At 45.2% G+C, this 25,829-nt stretch overlaps 1 protein-coding gene across 2 annotated transcripts in view; it reads right to left on the reverse strand.

Annotated features, from left to right (window-relative positions):
• Positions 1-25,829, reverse strand: part of LOC145360258 (tumor necrosis factor receptor superfamily member 5-like) — an 88,268-nt gene that overhangs the window by 21,242 nt on the left and 41,197 nt on the right. For both annotated transcript variants that reach the window (XM_080215344.1, XM_080215343.1), the window contains 4 exons: positions 24,999-25,021; positions 19,946-20,048; positions 15,835-15,960; positions 12,303-12,449 (listed from right to left, as the gene is read on the reverse strand). In XM_080215344.1, coding sequence (XP_080071470.1) covers positions 12,303-12,449; positions 15,835-15,960; positions 19,946-20,048; positions 24,999-25,007 — 385 coding nt within the window. In that variant the 5' untranslated portion in view covers positions 25,008-25,021. The remainder of the gene's footprint in view (positions 1-12,302; positions 12,450-15,834; positions 15,961-19,945; positions 20,049-24,998; positions 25,022-25,829) is intronic.

Consider the following 25,829-nt stretch of genomic DNA (forward strand, 5'->3'; position numbering starts at 1 on the left):
TGTTCTTATGTTCTTATCACACTGCGATTTAAGTAGTAATTTTTGACCACTGTAGTGTCTGAACTTTTTCAGCACTTCCTTAGTGCAGGGATTTTTGAATCTTTAGCTCATCCCCGTTAGGTCTGCTGATTCTTCACTGTCTGGGTTTTGAAGCTGGACTTCCACAGGATTCCATGGAGTTTTTGGATGCAGTGAAGAGCCTTATTTCTGTCTTCAGCTTCTCTTTGGAGCTTTTCTCCAACAATTTCCTTCTGCTTCTCACTTTTTGACCTATTCTTCAGGTCAGAATGCTTCATTGGTTTGCCAGGATTTTAAATGTTCTTCTGCAGTCTCTGTGAGGTTTTGTATTGTTCCATTTGCCACCACCCTGTTGCAAGATGTTCAGTAGTTTGGTAGGTCACAATAAGATATCATACTTGTAGATAGTTCAACAGTAAATATTAACTATTGGTAATTATATACATGTATACAGTAAAAGGGTAAAAGCTAGGTGTTCTCTCCATGCTTGCTTCTACACACAGCTCCGTCCCTACATGATATTATACTCCATGTAGGAATATAGAAACAGGAGTTGGCCATTTAGTCCCTCCACCTGCTCTGCCATTCAATAAGATCATGGCTGATCTGTGGCCATGTAAAGGCTTAATTTGTCTAATTTCTCCTCGTAATCTCACCCATGGGGTCCAGGCATCATTCTTGTCAACCTGTGAACTCCTTCCAAGGCCAAAACATCCTTCCTAAGGTTTGGTGCCCATACCTGCTCACAATACTCTAAGTGAGGTCTAACTAAGCTTTTGTACAACTGCAACATAACATTTACTTCAAAAAATAAAAGCAAATTACTGCAGATGCTGGAACAAAGTTTTGACAAAAGGTCATCTGGACTCAATGTCAGTGGTCTTATGGATGGCCATAAAACATTAGACAGGGGTCGTAGGTAGAGAGGTGGACTGGTGGTGTTAAGATGGCAGCGCGGGCTTGTTGGGTCGAAGGGCCTGTTTCCTGGGCTGATTTTGTTCTTTGTTCTTCTCTCCTTGAAAAATGCTGCCAGACTTGCTGAGATTTTCCAGCCTTTTCTCTTTTGATAACACCTGCTTGTCTATACTCCAGCCCTTTAGATATGAAGGCTAGCATTCCGTTGGTCTTCTTGACTATTTTCTGTATCTGTTTGTGGCATTTTAAGGAGCTATGCACCTGAATCCCCAAATTTTGTTGGACACCTGCTAAATTTAATATTGTGCTTTCTAAAAAATATATTTTTTTGATCTGAAATGGATAACCGTCCACTTATTTATGTTAAAATCCATTTGCCACAGCTTGGCCCATTCACCCAATCAATATCTTGTTGTAGTTCTGTGTTGTCCACAACACTAACTACAATGCTGCTCAACTTTGGGTCACCTCCAAATTTGGATATTTTACTTTTTGTGCCATTATTCATGTTGTTAATGAATATTGTAAATAATTAAGGCCCCAAGACAGATCCTTCTGGAAGTCCATATAAACAACATCCATTGACTTGCCTCTGTCCACCATCTTTGTCACCTCTTCAAAGAATTTTGTGAGGTTTATCAGACATGACCTACCCTTCATGAATCCATACTGACTCTCCCCAATTAACTATAATTTTGAGACCATTAGTTACGCAGTTGTTGAATAAAGATGCCAACAATTTCCCTACCACAGGTGTTAGGCAAATTGATCTGTAATTCCCTGGTTTCCTCAGTCACCATTCATTAAGAGCAGAGTAACATGATCCAATTTCCAGTCCAGGGATATGACTCCTGAATCTGGGGAACTTTGGAAGATTAGTTAGGATACTGACAATATGCTCTTCTCCCTCCTTTAACATGTGTGGATGGAAACCATTGGGCCCAGGGAATTACTCTTTAGTTCCATGAGTTTCCCCATTATTGATGATTCACTTAAGCTAATTCTATTTCGACCCTGTTCCTGATCCTCTATTGGTTTTGTGGGACTTCTGGCAAGCTATGCCCCCTTTCTATTGTAAATACTGAAGCAAAATACTTATTCAGCAAGTCTGCAATTTCCCCAAGTTCACTGACAACATTCCCACCCTCAGTCTTCAGTGGGTCAATAGAGCTTTTAACCAGTCACTTCCCCTTTATATAATAAAATCTCTGCAAGTTTCCTTTCATAATCTTTTTCTTTGTCGCTCTTATAAGCCGCTTTGTGGCCCTTTGTTGGTCTTTGTATGTGTCCCATTCTGTGAGATTTGTATTATTCTTTGCATTCTCATAAGCTTTTTAATTTTATGCCGTCCCTCACATCCTTCGAAGTTCATGGCTGTTTTTTAAAGTGAGGCAGAACTTTTCCTTCTCATGGGCACAAACTGCTGCTGAAGAGCATGAAATTTTCTTTTGAATATCCTCCAATGTTCCTCAGTTCTACCTGTGAACAGTTTCCCAAACTATTGTGGACAGTCTTTGCCTCATCCCATTAAAGTCCGCCTTGCTTAAATCCAAAATTTTCGGGTCCGATCTTCTATCTTTCAAATCACAGAATCCCTACAGTACAGAAAGAGGCCATTTGGCCCAATAACTCTGCACCAACCACATTCCCACCCAGGCCCTATTCCTGTAACCCCATGTATTTACCCTGTCAATTCCCTTGACACTGGAGTCAACTTAGGATGGCCAACCCACCAAACCTGTGTTTGAGTCTCTCAGTTGCAGTTCAGTAAAGGGGACATGAGTTCAGCTTCTTCATAAAACTACCTTTATTTCTATGATCAAATTCTGCATTAAATTCTCCTCTACACCCAGTGCCACTTGTAACCTCTTTAGATATCCCAGTGACTTCTATTAAATGATTAACATCCAAGTTTGAACTTCAATGGAAGATGATTGTTAACCCATTCCTAACAACTTGCACATCTTTGGAGCGTGGGAAGAAACTGGAGCACCCGGAGGAAACCACAGACACGAGGAGAATATGCAAACTCCACAGACAGTGACCACAGGCCAGAACTGAACCTGGGTCCCTGGTGCTGAGAGGCAGCAGTGCTAACCACTGTTCCTCCCATTAAATGCTACACTAAACTCGATCATGTTATGATCACTGTTTAACAAGTACTCACAAACAACTAAGTCATTAATTAAATCAGGTTCATTGCTCAGTACTAAATCCAGTAATGCTTGGCCCCTTGTTGCATCCAAGATATGCTGCTGTAGGAAACTATCCCAGACACACTCCAGGAATTCATAACCTTTCTGGCAGGTACTTGTCCCAGTCCATGTTAAGATTAAAATCACCCATTAGGACTACTCTGCTTTACTACACAGTTGCCTAATTTCAGCATTTATACCATCTGTCTTCTGGGCTACTACCAGGTGGTTTATATCTGACACCCATTGTGGTTTTGGTTTCTTTACGGTTCCTCAGTTTCATCCTTAGGGTCTCTACTGCATGCTTTCTCCTAATTATATCCTCCCTCACTGTAGAAGTGATTCTGTTATTGATCAGAATTGCTACACCCTCTGCAGTTTGCCCTATCCCTTCTGTATAACCTGATATTTTTAGTTCCCAATCTTGACCATTCTGTATCCATGTCCTAGTAATGGTTACTACATTATAGTTACTGATCTGAATCTGTCCCTGAGGCTCATTTAGTTTGTGCCGTATAGTCTGTACATTACTGTAAAGAATTCAAATTTTGACTTTTCAGGTCATGTGTTCTCTTATTCACTCTGTGGACAGTACTGTTTCCAGTCCCATATTGACCCTTTATACTACAAGATCCAGATGGTAGGAACGAGGCTATCAAAACTCTGCCACCAATGGTGAGGAATAGCAAGGGACTGAGGGTTGTGCAGAAGGCTGGGGTCAGAGGATTGTCAGGTTCACAAAATAATCTGTGGCTCGAGGTATTTGCAGTGACAGGAATGTGAAAATTCATAGAGAGATTTAAAGTAAAATAGTTTATTAGTCACAAGTAAGGTTTATATTAACACAGCAATGAAGTCACTGTGAAATTCCCCTAGTCGCCACAGTCTGGCACCAATTTGGGTCAATGCACCTAACCAGCATGTCTTTCAGAATGTGGGAGGAAACTGGAGCACATGGATGAAACCCACGCAGACACAGGGAGAATGTGCAAACGCCACACAGCCAATGACCCAAGCTAGGAATTGAACCCGAGTCCCTGGCGCTGTGAAGCAGCACTGCTAACCACTGTGCTACAATGCCAGATAAGGCCAGTGATTTTAATTTGGATATATTGTGTAACAGAGCAGGAATATATTAGTGATTGGAGATCACGGGATGTGGGAAGCTCAAGCTTTGGACAGAACTGAGTTTTGACCAGTAAAGTTTGGTAAGCAATGGGACCCTAAATCAACATGGCCTAATTGTAGACTAAAAACATTTTGCTGGGATGATTTAGTGCATCTGAAAAGAGAGGCATAAGAGACTGAATTCTCTCTTTTGGGGATGCAAAACAGGAACAGGGATTATTTCTGGATCTCAAACCCACCCAGGGAGGGGCAATGATCACTGACCTGGAATGTTGACTGTCGACACTCTTAACATTTGGATTGGTTTCTTATCCAATTAACAGCTGTTAATAGTCTCTCAAAACTGGATGACTGGAGGCTTTCCAGCTTCAGGAGGTGTATCTGATTGCAGTGCAAGCCGAGTAATTTCAAGGTCACTTCAATAACAAGGTGCCCTCTCAGCCAATTCTTAAAAAATTTAAATCATACAAAGCTATCACTGAGAGAAAAGGGGGTGGAATCCCTCTATTGGGCAATCTGTGGCTGTAATCCCACACAGATAGGCAAGGGCAGCTTGTAAGTTTGCCAGGGCTACTGCTGTGTGCCTGCCTCCAGATAGGTGACTTGCCTCTTTACAACCCGAAACTGGAGACCAACGAGAAACTCCTAGTCAGCCTAGGTTCCCTACCTTTAAGAACATAAGAAATAGGAGCAGGAGTAAGCCATCTGGCCCTTCGAGCCTGCCCCGCCATTCAATAAGATCATGGCTGATCTGTCGTGGCTCAGTTCCACATTCCCGCCCTCTCCCCATAACCCTTAATCCCCTCGCTTATCAAAAACCCATCAACCCGCGTCTTAAAAATATTTAGCGAGGTAGCCTCCACCACTTCAACGGGCAGAGAATTCCAGAGATTCACCACCCTTTGAGTGAAGAAGTTCTTCCTCAACTCCATCTTAAACCGCCCCCCCCCTTTACCTTGAGGCTGTGCCCCCTCGTCCTACTGTCCTTTCTGAGCAGGAAGAGTCTCTCCACCCCTATCCTATCCATCCCATTCATCATCTTATACGTCTCAATGAGATCTCCCCTCATTCTTCTAAACTCTAATGAGTACAAGCCTAGTTTATTCAGCCTCTCCTCATAGCTCAACCCCCTCAACTCCGGCATCAGCCTAGTAAACCTCCTCTGCACTCCCTCCAAGGCCAAAATATCCTTGCGTAAGTACGGCGCCCAAAACTGCACACAGTACTCCAGCTGCGGCCTCACCACTGCCCTATATAGCCGCAGCAAGAACTCCCTACTTTTATATTCAATCCCCCTTGCTATGAAGGCCAGCATCCCATTCGCCTTCCTGACCACCTGCTGTACCTGCAAGCTGGATTCTTGCGACTCATGCACAAGGACCCCGAGATCCCTCTGCACCGTCGCCTGCTGCAGTTTTTCTCCACGTAAGTAATAATCCTTCCTATCATTATTCCTACCAAAGTGGACCACCTCGCACTTGCCAACATTAAATTCCATTTGCCAGTTCCTGACCCATTCGCCCAGCCTATCTAGATAAGAACATAAGAACATAAGAAATAGGAGCAGGAGTAGGCCATCTAGCCCTTCGAGCCTGCCCCGCCATTCAATAAGATCATGGCTGATCTGTTGTGGCTCAGTTCCACTTTCCCGCCCTCTCCCCATAACCCTTAATCCCCTCTCTTATCAAAAACCCATCAACCCGCTTCTTAAAAATATTTAGCGAGGCAGCCTCCACCACTTCAACGGGCAGAGAATTCCAGAGATTCACCACCCTTTGAGTGAAGAAGTTCCTCCTCAACTCCGTTCTAAACCGCCTCCCCTTTATCTTGAGGCTGTGCCCCCTAGTCCTACTGTCTTTTTTGAGCGGGAAGAGTCTCTCCACCTCTATCCTATCCATCCCATTCATCATCTTATACGTCTCAATGAGATCTCCCCTCATTCTTCTAAACTCTAACGAGTACAAGCCTAGTTTATTCAGCCTCTCCTCATAGCTCAATCCCCTCAACTCCGGTATCAGCCTAGTAAACCTCCTCTGCACTCCCTCCAGGGCCAAAATATCCTTGCGCAGGTGCGGCGCCCAAAACTGCACACAGTACTCCAGCTGCGGCCTCACCAATGCCCTATACAGCTGCAGCAAGACCTCCCTACTTTTATATGTAGACTCTCCCCACCCTCCGCGCAATTTGCCGTTCCACCAATCTTGGTGTCATCAGCAAATTTCAACAGCATACACTCGGTTCCCTCCTCCAGATCATCTATATAAATGGTAAATAGCTGAGGCCCCAGCACTGACCCCTGAGGCACTCCACTAGTCAACAACCGCCAATCCGAATAGCACCCATTGACCCCGACTCTCTGCCTCCTATTTGACAACCAGTCCTCTATCCACGCTAACACCCTACCCCCAACTCCATGTCCCCTGACCTTCTGCAATAACCTCTTGTGAGGTACCTTGTCAAATGCCTTCTGAAAATCAAGAAAGACCACATCCACCGGCTCTCCTCTATCCACTGCCCTAGACACATCCTCATAGAACTCCAGTAAATTTGTCAGACATGACTTCCCCTTAATGAAACCGTGCTGCGTCTGCTCTATCAAGCAATTCCCCTCAAGATGCCTCGCTATTTCCTCCTTGATGACGGATTCTAACATTTTACCTACCACAGACATTAAACTAACCGGCCTATAATTCCCCGCCTTTTGCCTGGCACCCTTCTTAAACAACGGCGTAACATTAGCCGCTTTCCAATCTTCTGGCACCTCCCCGGAATCCAGCGACGTCTGGAAAATAACCACCAAGGCATCCACTATAACCTCCGCCATTTATTTAACAAGGCTCTTAATGACTAATTTCCTGTTGGCCTTGAGGAGTGAACAAAGAACAAAGAACAAAACAGCCCAGGAAACAGGCCCTTCAGCCCAACGAGCCCGCGCCGCCATTTTAACACCACCAGTACCCCCCTCCACCCATGACCCTTATCTATTGTTTTATGACCATCCACATTGAGGGAAACTAATTTAGGGACAATTTATTACTGCCAATCAGCCTAATAGCACAACTTTGGGGTGTGGGAGGAAACCGGAGCACCCGGAGAAAACCCACGCAAGCATGGGGGGAATGCGCAAACTCCCACAGACACTGGCCCAAATCCATGTGTCTGCACAGCAAACAGTGATAGTCACTGAGCTGTCGTCTTGCCCAGTATCTGGTCCAGTTTAAGCACACACTAACGACATGAAGCACTAGGCCAGTCTTGAACAACCAAGAGAAGCCCAAGTACGACCCATCGCGTGTATGCCCCTCGCTGGGCAACAAGGCGGACCGACTTAAAACCTGTGAATGAAAAAGACAAAAAACATCATACCATATCCATTTACCTTACCAGGGACGCCCCAATGCTAATGAACCTTATTTAAAACAATCTCCTATATCCACCCACCTCCAACCCACTCATGTGCCTGTCTAGGTTACTCTTAAACATCTCTAGCATGCTTGCCTCTACCACTTTACTTGGCAGAGCATTCCATACCCCCACTACTCTCCGTGTGAAAAACCTCCTTCTAATATCTGTGTTATACCTCTCGCCCCTCACCTTAAGCCCGTGGCCCCTCGTACTATGTGTCTCTACCATAGGAAACAGCTTACCTCTGTTTACTCTATCTATACCCTTCATAATCTTATATACCTCTATTAGATCCCCCCTCAGTCGCCGTCTTTCAAGGGAAAAGAGCCCCAATTTCTTTAATCTTTCCTCATAACCCAGTCCTTCCATACCAGGCAACATCTTGTAAACCTCCTCTGCACTCTCTCCAGAGCCTCCACGTCCTTCCGGTAGTAAGGTGACCAGAACTGGATGCAGTACTCCAAATGCGGCCTAACCAACGTTCTATACAACTGCAACATTAGACTCCAGCTCTTATATTCTATACCCCTTCCTATAAAGGCTAACATACCATACGCTTTCTTCACAACCTTCTCCACTTGTACTGCCACCTTCAAAGACTTGTGCACTTGCACCCCCAGGTCTCGCTGCGATTCTGTACTCCTTATGGGCTTACCCTTAATCGTATAACTCCCCCCTACATTATTCCGGCCAAAATGCATCACCTCACATTTATCCGGATTAAACTCCATTTGCCATGTATCTGCCCAATATACCAGCCTATCAATATCCCGTTGTATTGCCAGACACTGCTCCTCACTGCCTGCCAATCCAGCCATCTTGGTGTCATCAGCAAATTTGCTGATCACACCACTTACTCCCTCTTCCAAGTCATTTATATACACTACAAAGAGAAGAGGTCCTAGTACTGAGCCCTGCGGCACACCACTAGTGACAGACCTCCAGCTAGAAAAGGACCCCTCCACTACTACTCTCTGTCTCCTCTTTGCAAGCCAGTTCTCAACCCATCTAGATACCTGGCCATGTATTCCATGAGCCTTAATCTTTTCTACCAACCTACCATGAGGGACTCTGTCAAACGCCTTACTGAAATCCATATAGACGACATCAACGGCTCGTCCTTCGTCGACCGTTTTTGTCACCTCAAAAAAATTCTACCAGATTCGTAAGGCAAGACCTGCCCTTTACAAAGCCATGCTGCGTATCCTTAATCAGATCGCAACGCTCTAAGTGCTCATACATCCTATCCCAAAGAATCCTTTCCATCAACTTGCCTACCACTGACGTTAAACTCACCAGCCTATAGTTACCCGGGTTATCCCTCCTACCCTTTATAAACAACGGTACCACGTTCGCTATCCTCAGCTGTGTCCAAAGAAGAGACAAAGATTTGCGTCAGAGGCCCAGCAATCTCATCCCTCACCTCCCTAAGCAGCCTAGGATAAATGCCATCGGGCCCCGGAGATTTATGAGTTTTAATGCTACCTAAAAGCCCTAACACTTCTTCCCTCGTAATCGATAGATCCTTCAATTGGTCTATTGCTCCCTCGATGACCGTACCAGACATCAAGCCCCTCTCCTTCGTGAATACCGACGCAAAGTATTCATTCAGGATCTCCCCCATTCCCTCGGACTCCAAGCACAATTCCCCTCGTCTGTCCCTGACAGGACCGATTTTATCCCTAGCCACCCTTTTGCTCCTAACATAGGAGTAAAACGCCTTTGGATTTTCCTTAATCCTACCTGCCAAAGCCATCTCATGCTCCCTTTTTGCCCTCCTAACTCCCCTTTTGAGATCCCTCCTACTGTCTCTGTATTCCCCCACCGCTCTCTCCGTTTCCAGTTGCTTAGACTTAACATACGCCTCTTGTTTCTTCCTGACCAGGTCCTCAATATCTCTAGTAATCCACGGCTCTCTAATCCTACCTTTCCCATCCTTCCTCCTAACCGGCACATGCCTTTCCTGCACACATTGCAGTTTTCCCTTGAAAGACTCCCATATGCCTAACGTGGACTTGCCCTCCAACAGCCTATCCCAGTCTGTATCCCTAAGCTCCTGCCTAATCTGGCTGTATCTAGCCTTCCCCCAATTTAGCACCCTCCCCTTAGGACAGCACGCAACTTTTTCCATTCGTATCCGAAAGTAGACAGAGTTGTGGTCACTATTAGCCACATGGTCACCTACCACAACCTCAACCACCTGACCCGGCTCATTGCCCAGAACTAAATCCAGTATAGCCCCCTCTCTAGTGGGGCTATCTACACACTGCTGCAAGGATCCTTCCAATACACATCTTACGAATTCCTCCTCATCCGAACCCCCAGCTCTAGGCACCTTCCAATCCACCCCAGGGAGATTAAAATCTCCCACTACAACAACCCTGTTCTTCCTACACTTGTCCAAAATGTCTCTACACATACCCTCTTCCACTGCCCGTGGGCTGTCGGGCAGCCTGTAGTACACTCCTAGCATAGTAATGGCTCCCTTCCTATTCCTCAACTCCACCCACAGAGACTCAATTTCCAACCCCTCCATGTTATCCTCCCTCTGCACCACTGTGATCTGCTCCCTAACTAAGAGTGCCACTCCCCCTCCTCTTTTTGACTCTCCCCTATCACACCTAAAACACTTATACCCAGGAATATTTAGCTGCCAGTCCTGCCCTTCCTTTAACCACGTCTCCGTCACTGCCACCACATCTAAATTCCTCGCAAACATCAAGGCCTTAAGTTCATCCGTCTTACCTGTCACACTCCTTGCATTAAAACAGATGCACTCAAGACCCTCAGGTCCACTCAGATCCTCCTTCTCCTGGGAGATTTTCCTCTCATCTAGACTTAACCTGTCACCCAACTCACTCCCACTCCCAGTGCCTGAGCTGTCTGTCTCCTCCCCACTCCCCCTCCATATTAGTTTAAACCCTGCCGAAACACTCCAGCTAACCTCCCAGCTAAAATATGTGTACCCTTCCCATTTAAATGTTCCCCATCCCACTTGTACCAGTGCCCTTCCCTCACAAAGACTTGCCAATGGTCTACAAAACTAAAACCCTCTGTCCTACACCAATCCTTCAGCCACACATTCAGCTGTAGGATCTCATTATTTTTATCCCTGCTATTGCTGGGCACTGGCAGTAGCCCAGAGATCGCCACCCTGGAGGTCCTGCACTTCAGCCTGGCTCCCAACTCCCTGAACTGCCTACGTATTTCCCCCCTACTCTTCCTTCCTATGTCCTTCTCTCCTACATGTATAATTGCATCCGCCTGGGTCCCTTGGCCCTTCAAGATTCCCTCTACCCTCTCCGACACATCCTCGACCCCTGCTCCAGGGAGGCAGACCACCATCCTGGAGTCCCGCTTTTGCCCACAGAACCGCCTATCAATTCCTTTAACCCTCCCGTCCCCCACTACTATCTCACATCCAGCCCCCTTCCTTCCCTCTGAGGCATTCCGGTCTTCCTCTCTTGCCTTTTCCACCCCAGTTGTTGCCTTACCCCTGATATCTTGGGAGACTACCTCTGAGGTAGCCTTTGGAACATTACTCCTCTTCTTTTTCCCCTTCCTAACTGTAACCCACCCATTCCCCCCCACCCCCGCCGGCTCTGGGATCCCTTCGTGACCGTGGTTCCTATTCATTATCGCCTCATTCTCCCTGACTAAAAATAAACCTTCCAGCCTCAGCTCCAGTTGCCTAACCCGGGCCCTCAAACGCTGCAACTCCAGACATTTGGTGCAGATGTGGACATTCCGGAGATGTGGTGTCTCCAGGAACTCCCACATATTGCACCGCATACAGCTGACACGCCTCCCCAAGGACCCTACCATTTAATTGACCACCCTTAGACCAATGGACACAAATGGAAAAATTTGACCAGTATCTCACCTTGCCGAAGCTTGCTCTCGCCTAAGCCCTGTGAGCCAAAGCCCTTGCAGCACTCACTCAGCACCCACCTCACTCCGCTGCCCGCTCCCGACACTGCCCACTGTCTATTGTGGCCTTCTTTTTGTACTCCCGCGCTCCCTTCCCGACTGCCCTTGTGCCTAGGTCCCGCTACGGAAAGCACAAACCAACAAAATCCCCGCGAATCGGCAATACAATTTAAAATTAGAGTACACTCGCAGTTCAGACTCAGCAGCCACCAGTACACTGCTCCAGAGAACAATGAGTGAGTGACCTTCCAGGCTGCTGAGCCCAAATGGGTCACTAAAGAAAGAAGTTGGGAAGCCAGCCAGCTACATCATTTTTAAGCTCAATCTGCACCTATTCCTGATATCGGCAGAGCCCAAATGTTTCAGCTCAAAGACAGACTGATTTGTCCATGATCCCCATTGGGGTCAATCTGACAAACCGCAGGAATCAATTGGGTGACCCAATGCAGCTTGCTGGGAGCAAATTCCCTCATCATGATACCAATTTTGGTTTGTTTCCTAAGCACTACCCATAATTAATCTGATAGGCCAGTTGAGGGCGAAATGGCATTTTAGGATCAAGTATTTAGCAACCTGCCTACATACCGGATTGTCCATCCTCTGCTGTTACTGTCACACCCAATTCTGAAATGTATAGTGTCGTAAAGTCAAACACACATCTTCCACCACAAGGCAGGATTTAATAATGAAATGAGGAAATTCAAACCATACCTTTATCTTTAACTCCTTCACCTGGAGGACATGTTTTGTGCTTTCTGCCCATCTGACAGGTGCTATCAATGCAGTAATATCCTTCTCTCGGTCCACAAATTGTATTCCGTGTATAGGTACATACATGCTTAGCTTGCAGCCCCAACTCTATAAACAGAAAACATGAATAAGGTACAAGTGGAATCAGTATGAACCATTTCACTTTAAGCCTCCTTGCGAGGTAGGCAATGAAAGAGGAACTTTATGATTATAATCTAGAGGATTGATTTTTGGGTCATTAACTTGTGGGCCACCAGCCAATTCACCAATTCCATGAAGAAGAGGTGACCATTTCTCAGTTTATATTTTTAACATTTTCCTCTGCTTTCTGTGTTCTTTCACCAATCACTCATACCAAAATTCTAGCTCATTTCAAATGACCCAGAATCCAGAGATCTTTGGGGAGGCAGTTCCAAATTTCCACTATACTTTACTTGAAAAACTGCTTCCCAATTTAATTCTTAAATGGACAGGTTCTAATCTTAAAATTAATAACTGTCAGTCATCATTTACTGGTTCATCCTCCATGGCAACGCCTCTACCAATCATTCAGCACTCTCTTCTCATGGTAAAAATTGTTCTTTCCTTTATGTTTGGTGTCCATGCAGATTGTTGTGATGAGTACAAGACAAAAAGCTTCAACAAAAAGACTATCTTTTAGCAATACTCTTACTTTGTATCTTCTCAATTCAATCCCTTTAAAATGTTAAAGAGTTTAATTAGTTCAATCCTCAAACACAAAGCTCAAGGAATATAAATTATATGTACCAGGGTTACTGGGGCGATTTAAGAACATAAGAAATAGGAGCAGGAGTAGGCCATCTGGCCCTTCGAGCCTGCCCCGCCATTCAATAAGATCATGGCTGATCTGTCATGTCACAGTTCCACATTCCCGCCCTCTCCCCATAACCCTTAATCCCCTTGCCTATCAAAAACCTATCAACCCGCAGCTTAAAAATATTTAGCGAGGCAGCCTCCACCACTTCAACGGGCAGAGAATTCCAGAGATTCACCACCCTTTGAGTGAAGAAGTTCCTCCTCAACTCCGTTCTAAACCGCTCCCCCTTTATCTTGAGGCTGTGCCCTCTAGTCCTACTGACCTTTCTGAGCGGGAAGAGCCTCTCCACCTCTATCCTATCCATCCCATTCATCATCTTTTACGTCTCAATGCAATCTCCCCTCATTCTTCTAAACTCCAACGAGTACAAGCCCAGTTTATTCTGCCTCTCATCATAGCTCAACCCCCTCAACTCCGGTATCAGCCTAGTAAACCTCCTCTGCACTCCCTCCAAGGCTAAAATATCCTTGCGTAAGTGCGGCGACCAAAACTGCACACAGTATTCCAGCTGCGACCTCACCAGTGCCCTGTACAGCTGCAGCAAGACCTCCCTACTTTTATATTCAATCCCCCTCGCTATGAAGGCCTGCATCCCATTCGCCTTCCTGACCACCTGCTGCAACTGCAGGCTGGGTTCTTGCGACTCATGCACAAGGAACCCGAGATCCCTCTGCACCGTCGCATGCTGCAGTTTTTCGCCATGTAAGTAATAGTCCTTCCTACCATTATTCCTACCAAAGTGGACAACCTCACATTTGCCAACATTAAATTCCATTTGCCAGTTCCTGGCCCATTCGCCCAGCCTATCTAGATCCTTCTGCAGACTCTCCCCACCCTCCACGCAATTTGCCGTTCCACCAATCTTGGTGTCATCAGCAAATTTCAACACCATACACTCGGTTCCCTCCTCCAGATCATCTATATAAATGGTAAATAGCTGAGGCCCCAGCACCAACCCCTGGGGCACTCCACTAGTCACCAACCGCCAATCCGAATAGCACCCATTAACCCCGACTCTCTGCCTCCTATTTGACAGCCAATCCCCTATCCACACTAACACCCTACCCCCAACTCCATGCCCCCTGACCTTCTGTAATAACCTCTTGTGAGGCACCTTGTCAAATGTCTTCTGAAAATCAAGACAGACCACATCCACTGGCTCTCCTCTATCCACCGCCCTAGACACATCCTCATAGAACTCCAATAAATTCATCAGACACGACTTCCCCTTAACGAAACCGTGCTGCGTCTGCTCTATCAAACAATTCTCCTCAAGATGCCTCGCTATTTCCTCCTTGATGACGGATTCTAACATTTTACCTACAACAGATGTTAAACTAACCGGCCTATAATTCCCTGCCTTTTGCCTGCCACCCTTCTTAAACAACGGCATAACATTAGCCGTTTTCCAATCTTCCGGCACTTCCCCGGAATCCAGCGACGTTTGGAAAATAATCACCAAGGCATCCACTATCACCTCCGCCATTTCCTTCAGAACCCTTGGATGCATTCCATCCGGTCCTGGGGACTTGTCCACAATCAGTCCCTCCAGTCTGTCGAGCACTGCCTCTCTAGTAACAATAACGTCATTGAGACCCTCCAGTCCTACCACCTTTCTATCGCTAACACCCGGCAAATTATTCACGTCCTCCTCCGTGAAGACCGAAACAAAAAAGTTATTCAAGGCCTCAGCCATTTCCCCATCCCCTACCACTAAGTCCCCCCTCTCATCCTCTAAGGGTCCAACGTTCACCCTAGCCAGCCTCTTCCTTTTTATATATTTATAAAAACTCTTGCTATCTTTTTTTATATTAAGCGCTAGCCCAGCTTCATAGTTTCTCCTACCCTTCTTTATCAACCTTTTTTGTCATTCTTTGTTGACATTTAAACCTCTCCCAATCCTCTTCTCGCCCACTACTCTTAGCTACAAGATTTGGGGCAGACCAAGGATTGAGGTTGGGGTTGGAGGACGAGGACAGAGCTCTCCGGTCCCTCAGGGGACGATGTCCCCAATCTGAAAGGAGATTCCAATTGAGGGACTTCCCCCACCTCCAGCCTGAGAGAGGGTGAGAAACTTTTCAGCACTGCACCCTCAGGCACTTGTCAACCTATAAACTGAGGCTGGGCAGGTTTGGTCAGGCTCCCTGTCCAAGGCCCTGTCTCCAGCAATCATGTCTTGGTCAGGATGAGGGAAATTCCATCCATGCAATTCTACATTCCACCCACCCACCTGATTCAGAACCCATCGGGGAATGGGGGAGCATAAGTTCTGATCAACAACTGCTTTATTACTGTTCCTGAGAAAACACTGAGGGGGCAAATATTCCCGACACACCCTCCATGGGAAAGTGGAGCAGGCGAGGAGTGGACCATGGAAAAGTCCATTGACCTCCGGCAGGATTTTATGGTTTTGGGATGAGTGCGGCTGTAAAACTCCACTCCCAATCTCCAAAACTCATTACAGCATAAACGAAAAGGATCAAAAGTAGGTCATTCTGTTTCATGATTCAATAAGACACGACTCATGACCTTAACTCCACTTTCCAGCTTGTTCCCCATAACCCTTGACTCCCAGAACTTTGCCAATCTGCACCTTGAATATTTTCAAAACGTCAGCCTCCACGACAGTGAAATAAATGTGATTGTGATATTTACCTTGATCACAAACTTTACACTTGAGACATTTTTCTAAGCCATTCGGATGTTCAATATATTCTCCATCTGTACAAGGTTTACATGTTGTACCAAATTCTCTCGTGCAATGTTTGAACACTCTGGTGCCTGCAAGAAAATAAAACATGTGCAAGTCAGTTATGGAATTAGAAAACTTTGCATGTTCCTGGAAAACTGTTGACAGAAAGAATTCTGCTGCAAAAGGCTAAGAAAAAATAAAATTGGAAATGACATGAGAAGCTTTATTATTTTTAGACAGCAATAACGGAAGTTCAGGAGGCACAGGTATTTCAGAGTGTAATCAAGGAGCTTACTCATGTAAAGATGCAAGTTTTGGGGGGAGGAGGGGGCGTGATTCTCCCATCCCACCGCACTAATTTTTTAGCTTTGTGCCCTGAATGAGTGCGGCAGGCTGGGAGAATCACCTGTCGGCCAATTCACACGTGCATTTCCCAACGCCGAAATCTGGCGCTGTCTGGAAACCGGCGAGAAGACAAGTACTTTGCATCTGTTTTTAATTTTATTTTGTGATTAGTGGGACCGGGACTGAATTCTCCAGGCCCGCTAGCATCTCCCACCCCGTCACGAATATTTCACTCCAGTGCTATTGAGTGTAATTCTCCACGTTCAGGGAACTAGCAGGAGACCCTGCTAGAGTAAAGGAGGGATGGGGGTGCCATCTGGGCATGGGCTCCCTGACTGTGCCAGCCTATGCCTCTGGCATTGTCCAAGATGAAAAATGCCCATGCCCAGGGGGCACCAAGGCACTGCCCACTGGCAATCCCAAGGAAACGATCCATGGGTGTGATGGTGGGGGTGTCCTGCTGCCGCTCTGCCTGGTGATCGGGCAGGCTGGAGGGAGGCCAGTGATCGGGGCACCTTGGGGGTGGGGGGGGGAGGTGGAATCTGCCTCGCAGGAGGGGTGGTGTGGTGGATTGTCACTGCTACAGTGTGGGGGGGGGTCTGAAGATTGGGACCCTCTGGGATGTTGGGTGGGAGAGGCAGCACTGCACAGGTCCCGGGCTGGCCAGCAAACTGCAGGCTGACAATCAGGGCCACTGTACACTGGCAGCAGTGCGCAACTGTCAGTCTCCGGCATAAATAGGCCCTGCCCCTGAGCTTTCAATTATATTCATGATTGTGACCTCTACGTTGCACAGAGTTTTGGAATATTTCATTCCAGTGGGATTGAGATTAGTTTTCCACGTTCAGGGAACTAGCAGGACACCCTGCTAGAGTAAAGGAGGGGTGGGGGTGCCACCTGGACACGGGCACCCTGACTCTGCCAGCCTACACCTCTGGCATTGCCCAAGATACAAAATGTCCATGCCCAGGGGGCACTGAGGTGATTCAAATGAGAAGTCACACTAAAAACTGGTGTGATTTGCACCAGTTTTCCCATGAATTCAACATTTAGAATTTTGGGAGAATTGCGGCACAGATACTTGACCATTACGTACCATTAAACACACTAGATATCATTAAACACATGCCAGGAGGCAGTGGTTTTGTCACTGAATTAGTAATCCAAAAAACCCAAGTAATGTTTTGGGGGCCTGGGTTCAAATCTCACCATGACAGATGGTGAAACTTGAATTAGATTTTTAAAAAATCTGGCGTTATAAATCTAATGACTACTATGAATTGATTGTCATAAAAGTCCATCTGGTTCATTAATGTCCTTTAGGCAAGGAAATCTGTCATCCTTATCTAGTCTGGCTTACATGTGACTCCAGCAATATGATTGACTCTTAAATACCCTCAGGATGGGCAATAAATGCTGGCCAAGCCAGTGAGGCCCAAATCCCGTGAACAAAAAAAACAGAGAAGTTAGGGCTGCCACATTCAGGAGTAAGTGCTTTTCCATATTTGTCTCCATAATCTACAGATTTTTAATGACTTGTGCAAAAAAATCAGTTTCTTCCGTAACAGTGAGCTAAGGTTGCAGTGTCAACTTCCATTGCAACACTCCAGAGAATTGGTGTTCGACTTCTCCATTTTCCTGCAGGTTTCCCAGTGAACCATGTGCAATTCTCTGTGCACACCCATCAGCCTTTATCTGTAACTTGGTCTATATAAAAGTCCTCAGCTGATTCCTCTGCTGTCGAACTAGCGTGCATCCTTATGGCAGTTGAAGGTGTATTTGTTAGAGATAGCTTGTGTGAGATTATTAAACATTTTCCTTCACTGCATCCAGGTCCCTGGGACTAGATTCTTGGCATTGACCTCTTCTCCCTCATCAGTGCCTGCAAAGTACAGAATATCACATTTTTCTTTCATCTCTTCCACCAAGAGCTCCAGCACAGCGTCTGAAAACTTTAGTCCATGCTCCCTCCAGCTGCTACCCATTGCTGACCCATCACAACACAATATTTCAAATGATCTCAGCATCACCAGCAGGCACAACGTCCTTCCCCTTTAACAGATTCAGTCGCCTTCCAAACATACAACCACTTCCATCTAGAAGGACAAGGGCAGTAGATACATGGGAATGTCACGTGAAGTATATTGCCTTTCCTTTGCAGTCACTGGGTCAAAATTCTGGAATTCCCTCTCCAACGCCATTGTGGACAGCTCACCACCACCTTCTCAAGGGCAACGAGAATGGGCAATGATTGCTGACCAACCAACAAAGCTCATGTCCCAAAATTAATTTTAAAAAGTCAAGATACCAATGCTATAGATCCACCTGTTGGTCTGTATCTCCAGTGAACCCAGTGGGGGATGTTGACTGCACACAGGAACCAATGGAAGGCATAGGCACAGATTTGACATTTTGCCTGCCTTTTAAATATAGGTGTGGTTTAATTGTGTATCACAGTCCCTGTGCTGTTTTCCAGGGATTATCCAATTTAACCCTCCGTGTGTTTCAGCAAGGATTCAATTTGATTGATTGAAGAGCCTTGTTTTTTTAATCCTACTCACACATGCCCTGCAGAAGGCACGCTGTGCTGGATCAGATGCCTGATTAGAGAAACTCTCTGCTCAAAGGACTGCAAAAACTATGTGGCAGCTGTCAGTGAGGTGAACGGCTCTTTGGAAAACATGGAGCAATCACCACGTTAACAAGGGCATTGAAATGTGAAACCTCAGAATTTTCTGCAGGGTGGTTTTATTTATGATTTAAATAAGTAAACCTGAAAATGAATATTTCAAAGTTTGTTCTGATTACATTAAAAAGTTTTACAAATACTATAATTTATTAATTAGTGTCACAAGTAGGTTTACATTAACACTGCAATGAAGTTATTCTGAAAATCTTCTAGTTGCCACACTCCAATGTCTGTTCGGATACACTGAGGGAGAATTTAGCATAGCCAATGTACCTAACCAGCACATCTTTTCAGACTGGGGGAGGAAACCAGAGCACCTGGAGGAAACCCACACAGACACGGGGAGAATGTGCAGACAATGACCCAAGTTGGGAATCAAACCCAGGTCCATGGCACTGTGAGGCAGCAGTGTTTAAAAACTGTGCCACCGTGCATATTAGTTAGGTGTCACTGGAAAACATGATCAAAAATATAACTTATTGAAAGCTTTCAATATTGAAACAATTAGTGATGTGAATACTTCTGAAATGGTTTACAGAAAAATTAAACAAAAATCTTAATTAAGAGAAGAGGAAACAGGAGGCATGCGTCTCTCATAATAAAGCAACTGGCATTGATAAGGGAACATATATTAATGATGCATTTTATATGAATCAAAACCATGGGTAGCAGGGTGGCACTGCCACCGGGTTCAATTCCAGCCTTGGGTGACTATCTGTGTGGAGTCTGCATGTTCTCCCTGTGTCTGTGTGGGTTTCCTCTGGGTGCTCTGGTTTTCTCCCACAGTTCAAAATGTGCAACTTAGGTGAATCAACTAAATTGACCCTTAATGTCAGGGGGATTAGCAGGGTAAATATGTTGGGCTACAGAGATAGGGCCTGGGTGGGATTGTTTTCAGTGCAGGTTCAATGGGTGAATGGCCTCCTTCTGCACTGCAAGGATTCTATCCAAATGGTTCATAACATTCGCACTTTGAAAAGTTAAAGATAATGATGGTGTTTGTGTGGAGATGATCATTTAAAATAACGGCCATCATTTACCTGGTGAACACATTGAGCAGCACTCTCCGTCATTCAAATACTCGGCTGGGCCACAGCAGACTATGATTTGTAGGTTAAGAACCAATAAGAGGATTAAACAAGTCTGTAACGAGAAGTGAATTGACATGCACTTTGTTAGATTTTACTTCTTGTCCATTTTCCTCTTCAACAAATAACATACTGTTTAAACACTCTTAATGTAATAAGATGTCTCAAAGCGCATTACAGCGTCTTTATAAAACACAATATGACACCGGGTTACAGGAGATAATCTCTGTCGGTGGCCTGATTCTCTTAAAAACTTAATTAACTCGCAAAGGCAATAAGTCTCAATTCAAGACATAACTAAAAAATTTAAACATAAATGACACAATTACAATTGAGTAAGAGATGATTTTAATGATAAGTATCTATCTATTTATATGTTAAATAATGTATATTAAGATACTGAATTTAATTCAAATATAGGTGACTAGTGGATGTGACTACTGCGGTAGACAGAAGGGAACCAGTGGATGTGGTGTTTCTCGATTTTCAAAAGGCGTTTGATAAGGTGCCGCACAAAAGGTTGCTTCAGAAGGTTGGGGGCATGGAGTTGGGAGTAAGGTGTTAGCGTGGATAGAGGATTGGTTGTCTAATAGGAGGCAGAGAGTTGGTATCAATGGGTGCTATTCTGATTGGCGGTTGGTGACTAGTGGAGTGCCGCAGGGATCGGTGCTGGGGCCTCAGCTATTTACCATTTATATAGATGATCTGGAGGACGGGGCTGAGTGTAGGGTGACGAAATTTGCTGATGACACAAAGATTGGTGGAACGGCAAATTGTGCGGAGGGTGTGGAAAGTCTGCAGAGGGATCTGGATAGGCTGAGCGAGTGGGCGAGGACCTGGCAGATGGAGTACAATGTTAGCAGGTGTGACGTTGTCCACTTTGGCAGGAATAATAGTAGAAGGGATTACTATTTAAAGGGCAAAAAGCTGCAGCATGCTACAGTGCAGAGGGACCTGGGGGTCCTTGTGCATGAGTCGCAAAAACCCAGTCTGCAGGTGCAGCAGATGATCAAGAAGGTCAATGGGATACTGGCCTTTATAGCGAGGGGGATAGAATATAAAAGCAGGGAGGACTTGCTGCAACTGTACAGGGTACTGGTGAGGCCGCAGCTGGAGTACTGTGTGCAGTTTAGACTGGGTCTGCACTCGTTGGAGTTCAGAAGGATGAGGGGGGATCTTATAGAGGCGTATAAGATAATGAAAGTGATGGATAGGGTAGAGGTAGAGAGATTCTTCCCACTCAGAAAGGACAGCGGGACCAGAGGGCACAGCTTCAAGATAAGGGGGGTGCAGTTTAGAATGGAGTTGAGGAGGAACTTCTTCACTCAAAGGGTGTTGAATCTCTGGAATTCTCTGCCCATTGAAGTGGTGGAAGCTACCTCGCTAAATATATTTAAGACACGGGTAGATAGGTTTTTGACAGACAAGGGAATTAAGGGATATGGGGAGGAAGCGGGAAAGTGGAACTGAGCCACTTCAGATTAGCCATGATCTTATTGAATGGCGGGGCAGGCTCAAAGGGCTAGATGGCCTACTCCTGCTCCTATTTCTTATGTTCTTATATTGTTCGCCTCAGTCAAATTGCAAACATTGCAGAGACTACAGAAGTTCAAGGGTTCAATGGCAAAAGCCATTTAGTCAGCAGGAGCACAATGAAGTTTCAAACTCAAGACAAATGCTGAAACATCTAATGGAACATATCACGTCAAAGTGAAAGGCCCTATTGTCTGGGTATAAGAATGTATCTGTCCGAAGGGCCCTGGACCAATAGTCAGTTGTCTTGACAAAGTACCACTGGGAAAAGCATTCGGATGATAGTGAGACACGGCAACGAAGAAGTTAATCATGCATGGGATGGATATCTGGTTTTTGGATTAGCAAATGAAAGATCCTTAAGTCAAACTGTGTTTTGCAATTGGCTGAGGTATCTATTATGCTTTGGACTGACATGATAACGTGCAATGAAATCAAGTCTAAGCTAATCAGATGGACTACCTTAAATATCAGAAAAGCACAATTATAATAGATTTGGGAGGAGTCTTCAGCACTGACTCAGAGCTAGTTGACTATCTGAAGGCCTTCCACAACCAAGATTAATGTTTTGTTTCAGCCAATTGCAAAACACAGCTTGACTTAATGATCTTTCATTTGCTGACACAAAAACTGGATATCCATCCCCTGGCATAGTTAACTTCCTTATTGCTATGTCTCTCGATCATCCGAATACTTTTCCCAGTAGCACTTTGCCATGACTACTGACTGTATCTGTCGGAAGGCCCCTACATCAATACATTCTTATATTCAGACAATAGGGCCTTTCACTCTAACATTAAATGTTCCACTAAATGTTTCAGCATTTGTCCTGAGTTTGAAACTTCATCGTGCTCTTACTGATTAAATGGCTTTTGCCGTTGAACTTTTGAACTTCTATAGTCCCTTTCTACTTTGTTCTCGTTCATGTAGACAGAGGCATGTTCTCCTCTATGCTTCCTAAAGTCATGCTCTCCTCTATGCTTCCTGAAGTCAATGACAATCTCCTTCACATTGTTGACATCGAGGAAGATATTATTATTGTCGCACCTGTTCATCAGATTTTCTATCTCACTCCTGTACTCTGTCTCATCAGTGTTTGAGATCTGACCCACCACGGCGGTCAGCAAACTTGAAAATCGAACTGGAGGGGAATTTGGTTACACAGTCATAGGTGTAAAAGGAGTATAGTAGCGGGATTTGTTAGTGAGACACTCACATCTAAGTCAGAAAGTTCTAGCACAAATATCAAGACTACCTCAGTGCAGCATTCCCTAATCGCTGTTGGAGATGTCAGGTGGAATTTTCAGTTTTGGAGATGGAAATGCGGTAGCGATCGGAAAATTGCCGTGCTTCCCGCTGAGCATCGGGGCAGGTCTTTGCACCCAATCTTCTGCTCTTCAGCTCACTAATTCTGCATCAGTGAGCAGCTTGTCAAATCTCATGGTGGGTGGGCAGTGATTCATCCTCCCTACTGTTTCCTCTGATCTACCACTGTGCATTTTGATAGCCCCGATATCCTCACATTCCCTTCCATGTGACATAAGAACATAAGAAATAGGAGCAGGAGTAGGCCATCTAGTGCATCGAGCCTGCCCCGCCATTCAACAAGATCGTGGCTGATCTGAAGTGGATCAGTTCTACTTTCCTGCTTTCTTCACATAACTGTTAATTCCCTTGAATATTAGAAATCTATCTACCTGTGACTTAAATATATTTAGCGAGGTAGCCTCCACCACTTCAATGGGCAGAGAATTCCAGAGACTCACCACCCTGAGTGAAGAAGTTCCTCCTCAACTCTGATCTAAACTGCCACCCCCCCTTATTTTGAGGCTGTGCCCTCTAGTTCTGCTACCCTTTCTAAGTGGGAAGAATCTCTCTACCTCTACCCTATCTAGCCCCCTCATTATCTTGTAAGTCTCTATAAGATCCCCCCTCAGTCTTCTAAACTCTAACGAGTACAGACCCAGTCTATTCAATCTCTCTTCATAGGCTAACCCCCTCATCTCCGGTATCAGCACGGTGAGCCTTCTCTGTACTCCCTCCAAGGCCAATATATCCTTTCGCAAATGCAGTGACCAAAACTGCATACAGTACTCCAGCTGCGGCCTCACCAGCGCCTGTACAGTTGCAGCAAGACCTCCCTGCTTTTATATTCTATCCCCCTCGCTATAAAGGCCAGCATTCCATTTGCCTTCTTGATCACCTGCTGCACCTGCAGACTGGGTTTTTGTGATTTGTGCACAAGGACCCCCAGGTCCCTCTGCACTGTAGCATGCTGCAGCTTTTCACCCTTTAAATAATAATCCCTCCTACTGTTATTTCTACCAAAGTGGATAACCTCACATTTGCTAACGTTACACTCCATCTGCCAGGTCCTCACCCATTCACTCAGCCAAATGGCATGTTGATGTCCCCATGCCATTTGTTGATCTGACCCATCTCTTCCTCAGCCCTCCTGCACCCTCACTTTCAGAGATCCACCCCATGAGGCCATACAATATCCTCAATGACTCCACATTTACCAACCTTCCAAATCTAGAAGCCTCCAATCAATGTTACTGTGCTCGTTAACTCTCATGACTATGACACCTAGGACCAAATGCCCTGTGCACCATTCTGTTCAGCGACAATTCCCTGCACATCATTCCATACAGTAATTTGGAGGGGAGACGTGATTCTGGCTTGCCTTTTAATGAGTATTCATAAGATGCAACTGAGGATCCAATCACAGGTCAGCAGCAAAGCCTTTAGCCCACCACCAAAGTCGGGAGAACAAAATTCCAAGCTGACTTTTGAAATTACTCCAAATTTTGTTACCACAATGCTTGCCACTGGTGGGAGGAGAACATTCTGCCCATTATCTTATGAACATACAAGCAAGGAGTAGGTCATTCAGCCCCTTGAGTCTGCTCTGCCTTTAGTCAGATCATGGGCTATAAGGCAGAAGTCAGAGGTAAGTTGCTTGGATGAGCGTGGCTCCAACAACACTCAAGAGGCTTGACACCATCCAGGACAAAGCAACCCACTTGTTTGGTACCCCATCCACCCGACCTTCAACACTCCCTCCAACAGAGCAGCAGTAGTACGTTTCATCTATAATAGTCACTGCACCAATTCACCAAGGTCCCTTCAACAACACCTTCCAAACCCACGGCCTCTACTATTTAGAAGAACAAGAGCAGCAAATACATGGAACACCACCACTTCCAAGCCATGCACCATCCTGATTTGGAATTATATTTCCATTCTTTCATTGTTGCTGGGTCAATGTTTTAGAACTCACTTTCTATCAGCACTGTAGGTGCACCTACACCTACAGTTTAAGGCGGCGGTGCAGCACCACATTCTCTCGGGCAATTATGGATGGGCAATAAAAATGCTGATCTAGTCAACAACAGGCACATTCCATGAAAGAAAAACAATTCTATATAACTGGCAATGAAATAGGTCTTGGAATATAATAGATTCTTACCTGTTTCATTATTCTTCTAGTTCCTGTTAATGTAAGAAGAATGTAAATAAATTTCTGAAACCAATCTGCAGAATTTAACATTTTTACTTTTACTGATAATAGCTTTATATTTACAAAGAAAATAAAATTAAAATTTGAGTGGTAGGATATGGAAACACTAATTGGAGTATATTTCAGGCTTCTAGCTCCCTGGTGGGAATCATGTTGGCTCAGAGAATCTGGCACTAGCAGAAAAATAAGTTTTGTGCCCATCATGATGCACCCAGCCTGCCATGCTGGCCCTGATCAGGTTTCCACCCTTATTATTCAAAGGCTCAATGAGCAGAATGACTTACTCCCGTTCCCATTTCCTATGATCTGACTTTTGAGTTCACTGCATTCCTTTTCCACATCAACAAAAAAACTCTTTTCATCATTCGAATCTATTATTTTCCTCACCATTCCTCCTCACACAATGTTGACTGTTCATCTATCCAGGTTCCAGGCAGGATAATGGCCTTCCAATGTATAATAACTCATGGAATGTACTAATAAAACATGGTACTTTGGTTGCTCTATAGCTATGTAAATGTAAGTTGTTTCTGATATTAACACTGAAGAGTTATACGGACTCAAACCATTAAATCAGTTTCTTTCACCACCCCAGTGAACTCCCTTCAGTGAATTTCAAAATGACCTCCCTGACATCAGTGTCAAATTCACTTCTCACTACTTGACACATACCCCATTCAGATCTTCTCCGAACCAGACACTTTTCACTCTGAGCTGCAGTTATTCCATTTCAGATTATCTTGGCAATTAATTTCTCTACCTCCCAAAGTATGAATATCT

This window comes from Carcharhinus amblyrhynchos, chromosome 30, assembly GCF_965287045.1.
Source record: "Carcharhinus amblyrhynchos chromosome 30, sCarAmb.v2.hapA, whole genome shotgun sequence".
Taxonomy (NCBI): Eukaryota; Metazoa; Chordata; class Chondrichthyes; order Carcharhiniformes; family Carcharhinidae; genus Carcharhinus; species Carcharhinus amblyrhynchos.